Source organism: Tauraco erythrolophus, chromosome 2 (assembly GCF_009769465.1).
Source record: "Tauraco erythrolophus isolate bTauEry1 chromosome 2, bTauEry1.pri, whole genome shotgun sequence".
Lineage (NCBI taxonomy): Eukaryota > Metazoa > Chordata > Aves > Musophagiformes > Musophagidae > Tauraco > Tauraco erythrolophus.
The window spans coordinates 79,099,411-79,106,784 of NC_141466.1; the positions used below are offsets into that span (position 1 = coordinate 79,099,411).

The 7,374-nt window shown below is 42.5% G+C and overlaps 1 protein-coding gene across 1 annotated transcript in view; it reads left to right on the plus strand.

Annotated features, from left to right (window-relative positions):
• The window catches only part of SLC22A3 (solute carrier family 22 member 3), a 29,576-nt gene extending 26,111 nt beyond the window's left edge, over positions 1 to 3,465 (plus strand). The window contains exons 8-11 of the mRNA XM_009982092.2: positions 647 to 755; positions 988 to 1,100; positions 2,499 to 2,598; positions 3,370 to 3,465. Of these exons, the coding sequence (XP_009980394.2) occupies positions 647 to 755; positions 988 to 1,100; positions 2,499 to 2,598; positions 3,370 to 3,427 (380 nt within the window). The 3' untranslated portion in view covers positions 3,428 to 3,465. The remainder of the gene's footprint in view (positions 1 to 646; positions 756 to 987; positions 1,101 to 2,498; positions 2,599 to 3,369) is intronic.
• The last annotated feature ends 3,909 nt before the right edge of the window (positions 3,466 to 7,374 follow it).

The window sequence follows — 7,374 nt, forward strand, 5'->3', positions numbered from 1 at the left end:
TCTGTGTCTGGGTGCCAGGGCTCGAGCGGAGCTGGGCAAGCTGGGCAAAGCCACCAGGGCAGTGTGAGGCCCCTGGGCCGTTTGTGCCAGATACAAAGACAAGCATCAGGCAAGGGAAAGGGGAGGGTGGCAAAGAGTAGTATTATTAGAAGCATGTCTAATGTGTAATGGCCAGACAAATTATGAAGTGTAGTTGGCCTGCTCTAGGGAGAACTATCTTACTGTTGCTGAAGACGCAAATTTAGAGGTAGCTGCTGTGTGGTCAGAAGACTTTGGGAGGTGACTCAATGGTGTATCTTATAGCATAACGTCCCTATATAAATAAATGCTCCTTTCCAGAGCACAATTTGGACATGGCCATGGAAGCTTTAAATATTCATTCCTTCACCTATGCTGTTATGCCCCTCCAGAATCTTGACTGAATTGATTAGAAGTGATTTCTGATTCTCCAAAGCAGCCTCGCATGATGCTGGGAAGCAATAAATGCCAGTACAGATTGATATCTACAGCAGTGGCCTTTCAGTCTGATTTGCAGTGATCCAGTGTTTCTGTGAAGTAGCTTCTGCAGACAGGGCTCAGGGCTCTCAGAAATGCTCTGCTGGCGCAGCAAAGCATGCTTAACCTGGGTTTCTTTTTGAATGAACAGATATCCCATGGCTCAAAACGACAGTCGCCACGCTGGGAAGACTGGGCATCACGATGGCTTTTGAAATTGTCTATCTTGTGAACACCGAACTATACCCTACAACGCTGAGGTATGTCAAAAGCTCCCAGGAGTCTTTCAGCTTTTCCCCGTTCCCTATTTATTCACTTCTTAGTAAACCTCAGTTTTCTCAAGAGTTTCCTAACTGAATATGCACTGCTCATCGCGGATGGCATATTCTGGAGAGATAATGTTGGAGCTAAGTCTCCATTCTGCTCCTTAAACTGCTGTTTCGTCTGTTTGATAGCACCTCTCAAATATCTGACACTATTTTTCTTTTGCAGAAATTTTGGTGTTTCCCTGTGCTCGAGTTTGTGTGACCTAGGTGGAATCATAGCCCCATTCCTGCTTTTCCGATTAGCAGCTGTTTGGCTGGAGCTACCTCTGATTATTTTCAGTAAGATTTGATTTTAAATGTACTTTTGGTTTACATATCCTTCTCCTAACAGAGCTTTCTTTTCTTTTGGGGCAAAAGTGTAGTGTGTGACTTCATCTCTTCCTCAAACCAGCCCTTCTCAACCTTCATGCCTACAAGAGGCTGAATGGCAAACGGGTGAAATGTGGGTGATTTCACGGCACGCTATGAAAGAGCTCAGGTCTGCTTGAGTGACTTGGCTGAAGGAGCACAAAAGAAACTATGTGAGGTGCTTTAAGACTGAGAAACCTTGCAGCTAAATTCTGTAATTGCAGAGAAACAGGCTTAATCTCCCAACTGTAGAGGTTAATGTCCTTTCAAAAATATTTGGTTTGGGTTTTTTGTTATATACAGTTATGACTATGGATATTGTATTAACCATAACTACTTATTCATGTCAAACTCTTTTCCTCAGTTACATTTTGGGAAAAAAGAGCCCTGTAGATTAATTCTGTGGGAAAAAAATAGCTATTTCTAACAAGGAAGTGGGAGTCTGTGGCTAAACCAGACTTCCAGGAGATATGTGTGACTGGGAAAAAAGCAAAAGGGATAGGATAGGATAGAATCAGAAGGTAAACCAGTGGTAATTAAAATTTTAGCTTGAAAACAAAAATGGAAAGATGAGATATATTTTTTAAAATTGCCATTATTCCAAGAATAAGTGTAAATAGAAGCAATGTTCACATTACATGATTCTGAAATTCTGTTGCTGCTGAATTGAGTAAACAGCTACAGAATCAGAGAGGAACAGAGAGGACTGTGCAACAGTCAGGGATTTTACTTTTTTCTCCAGCCCTTCTAGTTTTTATTTATTACATTCTTTAAATTGTATCTATGCAGGAAATCATTCCAAAATAAACATTCTTGATGAACTATTTCAGATTTGCTCTCTATCAGAACGCACTTTCCCAAGAATTAATTTTATTCTGAATCACATAATCTACTTTATCCATGGATACACGAAAAGAGTATTTCAGGAAAATCTCAATGGTTTCAAGAAACACAGGTGCACCTATGTGATACAGCCCCTTGAGCAAAGGCAGATTTGTCTTATGTGAGAAATACTATCCTGGCTCCAGTGCAGTTTGTATGCACTTGCCCATGCGCACTTACCCCAGGTTTTTGACTTCTAAGGTCTCTCTTTTGGGGCAATTCAGGCTGCAAATGTACCCCTAGCCCTCAAGGTTTTTTGCTGTAGGTTAAATTAATATAGTATAAAGATGTTTGATAAGAGTAGGTTAATCAGAAATACCTGTTGCACTTTAAAAATCTCACTTTAACCTTAATCTGAATGTACTTTCCTCAGCGGATAAACCTGAAAATAAATAAAAAAAATAACAGTTTTTTATTGCTTTCTTATTTCTTCAATGTCCGTTGTAGGTATTCTCGCAGTTGTCTGCGGGTTCCTAGTATTGCTTTTACCAGAGTCAAAGGGAATCTCCTTACCAGAGACAGTGGATGATGTGGAGAAGCTTTCAAGGTATGATATGTATTTTCTTACATTTACTTGGATGAGGTTTCCTGAGAGTGTTCTCCTCCAACCTTGTCAGCTGTCATAAATTATTGATGTTTTCAAGTGTCAAAGTTCAAGTGTCAAAGTAAATTCCCAAGTCAGGTTGATGTTATGAGCAGGTGGTATTTTCCTCAATAGAAATGTGACCTTTTCAATACCACTAAGGTGGCTTGTTAAAAAAAGTTTGGGGATAGAATCTGTGTTGTTCTCATTGAGACACAAAGTTATCTAGTGCACCTCTAGAAGCAGAAAGTAATAGTGTGCAAGAGACTGCAAAGTAGAGCTGGCAACTCTCTGCTCAACACCAGCCGTTACCTCAATCAAAGCATCCTGTGAGGAAGGGCCCTTGATCGTAAGAGCATTTCCACGGTTGATAAAGTCATTGAAAAGTCACGTACAAGATGAATTTGTAGCTGAAGAGTTATAGGCACAGCTTTTCCACTCCTGGCCCATAGCATGCCAGATTCTTCACTGCATTGCAGGTGTGCAGGGAACTTTTACACTTTGGCTTGCTTGGCAGTAAATTTCTTGAGGAGCTAGTGCTATATATTAGTGTTTCCAACAGTGGTTTCGGATATTGCATCAACAACTTTTATCCGCTTCAATGTACAAACTAAACAAAGAGGAAATTTTCTATCCAGAAAGTAACTGTTTCAGTACTGCGGCTTGGACTACAACTTGGAGTACATCTTTCCCTTTTTCTTTCACCCTTATACCTGTCTCTTTCTGTTTCTTCAGTCATTTTGGTAAACGTGGCAAGAAACGGAAACATCAGGACAGCAACTCTTATATTTGAGCTTTGAAGGACGGCATCAAGCAATGAACCATATTCCCATGCCAGGAATTTGTTCTTCACCTGCCACTACTTCAAAATTTGCTGCAGAGTATGGATTAAACTCCATATTCTTCTTCTAAGCATAAGGACTTTTAAAACAAGCAATGTATTTTTCTATAAATATGGAATAAAATAATTTTTTCTGAATATGATTTTCGCAGAAAGGAAACACTCTGTGTTCTTGGTAGAGAACAGAACAGCTTAAAAAAGATGCACTATCCAGCTCAGTGAGCTCTTATTTATTTCTTTGTATAGTTGAGCCATTTGTTTATTTCTGTTGTTAGCATATACCTTGGGGTGTGGAGGGTTGGAAATGGTACTGCTTGTTTAAGATTCAGATGTCTTTGGAGAAGAGAGTATGAGCATTTCAACCCATTCTCCTTTGTCCCTGGAGAATCTGGACAAACAGAAGATCTGATGGCTCGGGAGTGAGGATGCTGATCAGGGTGGTCTTTTCTCTGATTAGGAGGGGTGGGAATGAGCAACATGCATCAGAAGACCTTTGCCCTCGTCTGCTCCTCTCCCCCAGTGAGCCTCTGCCACAAAAGCCCTGCTTCCCTCTTGTTCAAGGGCTTTCTGAAATGTGACAGTGGTTCTCCTCCTCTCCTTCCCAGGCCTTATGTAGGTGTCACATCCTGCACAGGGCATTAGCTCTGCAGGTCAGATTGTCCTACAGTCCATCAGTGCCTCCCCTAAGACCCAGGTGGGGTTCATGTGCCACCCCATTGTCCTGTCCACTGGCCAGAGACTCACACATCTCCTGAGGGAAGGGCTTCTGTCTGCTCTCCCTTGTTGGGTGTTTTTCCAACCCTCTCTTTTGAGAGCTGATCTTTTCCCTTCTAAAACATGCTCTCTGCCCATCCCTGCAAACAAAATTCCCTCTCCCTGACCACTGCCAAGGTGAACCCCAATTTCTGTCTTCTATCCATTATTATTATTTGTCATCTTTCAGCCTTGGGGATAAATTATTTGGGTTGTTTACAGGAATGTTAAGCTGTCTAGGGAAGATGAACAGGGATGAGACAAGAGCTTTGGTTGTGGAGGGAATTGCTAACTGGTCTTGGTTGTTTCAAGATGACATGTAGCAGAATAGCTTGAATCTGTGGCTCTGCAAGCAGATAGCAGGGACAACTTTCCTTCCCTTTCAGCTATATGACCTTCTTCATCAAGCGTTGGGTTCCGGCCACTGGCATATAAACAATACATTCCTTACAATGAAAGACTTGAAAAGATGTAGTGTTCAAAAGGTATCCTGTTGCCAACACAGAATTAAATAAACAAAAGAAAGGCAAATAGTGCTTGTAAGGGCCTTGTAAGCTCAGAAAATAACATATTTGGCATGAGCAAATATGGTACTGAGTGTTGAAGTTTCATACTACCAATGAGTACTGCTAACGTTACAGTCACTGCAGCCAAATGGTTACTGCTCCAGCCTCACCATCTTAACAGCACATATAGGCAGGTGCCTGCACAGGGGGATTTCCTGTGGTGAGGAGTATACTGTGCATTTCAACAGTTCCCAACTCTCCTTGCCTTTTCTCAGCAGCTGCCCGTATCACCAACCCTGCTGCAGGAAAACATGACCTTTACTAGTAATCTCAATCTAAAGTTTGCATACTTTGAGCAGCTAGCGATAAAGGGCTGTCTTTCAAGGCTGTTTCTGACTTCCTCTGAGGCATAGTTAAAGGTCAATGGGATGCTTAGCAAAAGCCAGTAGTGATTGAAAGATATGAAATTAAATGAGCATCTCATAATAAATCTGTCTAATTGGTGATATCTAAAAGACAACTCAAAACTGGAGCTACTGCTGCAGGAAAAATACTCCTCCTACACCAAAGCGGTCTTCTGCAAATAGCTGTAAACTCCCTGGGGCTGGCTGGCAGAGACCAGCCCTGAACTGGAAGCTGTGGGCTTGCACTGGCCAGGTGCCACATCTCAGCGCAGGGTGGGAGCGCAGGCACCCGGCTGCAGAGTTCAGCCCTGCCTTCCTCGCACCCAGCCAGCCTGCTCCGCAGGCACGACCCTCCGAGGGCCAGGGTGAGGCGATTGGATGCCATACTGCGTGAACTGAGCCTCCCTCTTCCTTTTAATGTTTCTTCTTTGTGAATTTTAAATTTTTTAAATTGGTTTCTTGAAACTACAGCAGTCTGAGAAGGACTGTGGAGACTGTTTAAAGCTACAGCTTGCCAAAGAAATGTCAATATTATTTGTCAGCTAAAACATTATTTGACAACTAAAACATGCTGAGAAGTGAGAGACATAAAGACTTTTTTCTGGCCTTTCAGACTGTTCTTTATTTTGCATAGCATGACATGTTGCTCAGAAAAGAATGTAAGTCAAATACTTCAGTATGTAAAATGGTTAGGAGCAGAGTCAGAAGTTTGGATGTATTTATTTTCTGAAAATTCATTATGTAAAGGACAGCAGGAAAAAGCCTGTGTATGTCTTCTGATCTGATTTCTAATATGTTGGTACTTAACTCCAGGTAGAGTTTGTGTTTGGTAGTGGCTCCAGTGCTAACTCTTACCCCCAACAGGGGGATTTTTTAAGACAGAAAATCCTCCCATCTCTGTGAGACTTTTGGTTGCCTCATGAAGGTTGTGAAGTGGGCGGCAATCTGGTGTGTGACCAGCGGTTTGGTGACTGTGGGGTTACACTGTTGTGGGGGAGAGAGGACAGATGAGAAGGTGGAAGCAGAGGGACAGCTTTAGCAAGGGAGAACCCCGGGGGAAGCCAGCCGAGGTTGGTCAGACTCCTGGACAGGCTGCTTGTCTAAAAAGAGTGATTATAAATTCATATGTGCCTCAAAGCACTTAACACATTGACCGTTACAGGAAAGTCCTACAAACTTCTGAGGTGGTAAAGGACTGTTCTGCTAAACTGCAACGGTTGACTCTAAAAGGGCTGTCGTGACCCACCTCAGTGAGAGGCACCTCTTGAGGAGGGGCCAGCTTTAGTTTTCTTACATGTGTTGTACTTCAGAGGGTCAGTGAAAGATGTGATGAGTGTAGCAGACAAAGGATCACCTTATCGCTGCCAAAGACGTTCAACATGACCACAGAAACCCTGGAGCTGTGTTCTTTCTGCTTGCAAAGAGATTCTCCAGACGAACAAATGGCTGAACGTGCTATTTGGTTCAAATGTTCCGCTGCCACTAAGTTTGCCTTGTTACTTCATCTAGTCTGTGTGAGTGGTTACTGATAATTGATGATTTTTATTGCCATTGACACTCTCACAGAAGGAAAAGATCAGAATTTATGTGCTTTAAGAGGTTATGAGGTAGGACTTCTGTAGCCACTGAGGTGTGTCTAGGCATTTCTGATGGGTTTGGCAAGGACAGCAGGGGTGGGTTTGTCTGCCTACAAGCCAGGTGTTAACCATGCCTGCAAGAGTTCATATTTGAAAAGCGTTGTAAATCAAAGGCCAAGCCGCAACACGGAATTTCTGTTGTTTGGGAATTGGTGTGCAGGTTTCTTGGCTGACTTAATGATTTGAACTAATAGATACAGAAAATATGCAGCAGAATGTTTGTGCCCAGTGAATACTCACAACCAGAGAGATGGATGGGAAATATTTTGTTAGAGCTGTTCCTGTTCAGGAAGGCAATGCCCTGGGATCATTGTGTCTCCCAGAGTCAGAATCCAGGTGTAGAAGCCTTAAAAATCACCCTGCCACCTAACTGTTTTATAGCTTTTATCTCCCTTAAGTCTGTGGCACACAAAAAGAAACCTCCTAGGATGCAACCCATCTCTTTTGTATGCATATGCACACAAAAATTAAAAAGGTAATTAAAATTAAATGACGCTCAGCTTGGCATGCCTGGGAGTGGACCTCTGCACTGCAGAAAGTGGGCTAGGCAAATCCCAGCCCAGGAAATAGCTGTGTTACTTGAGGTACACTCAGCACAT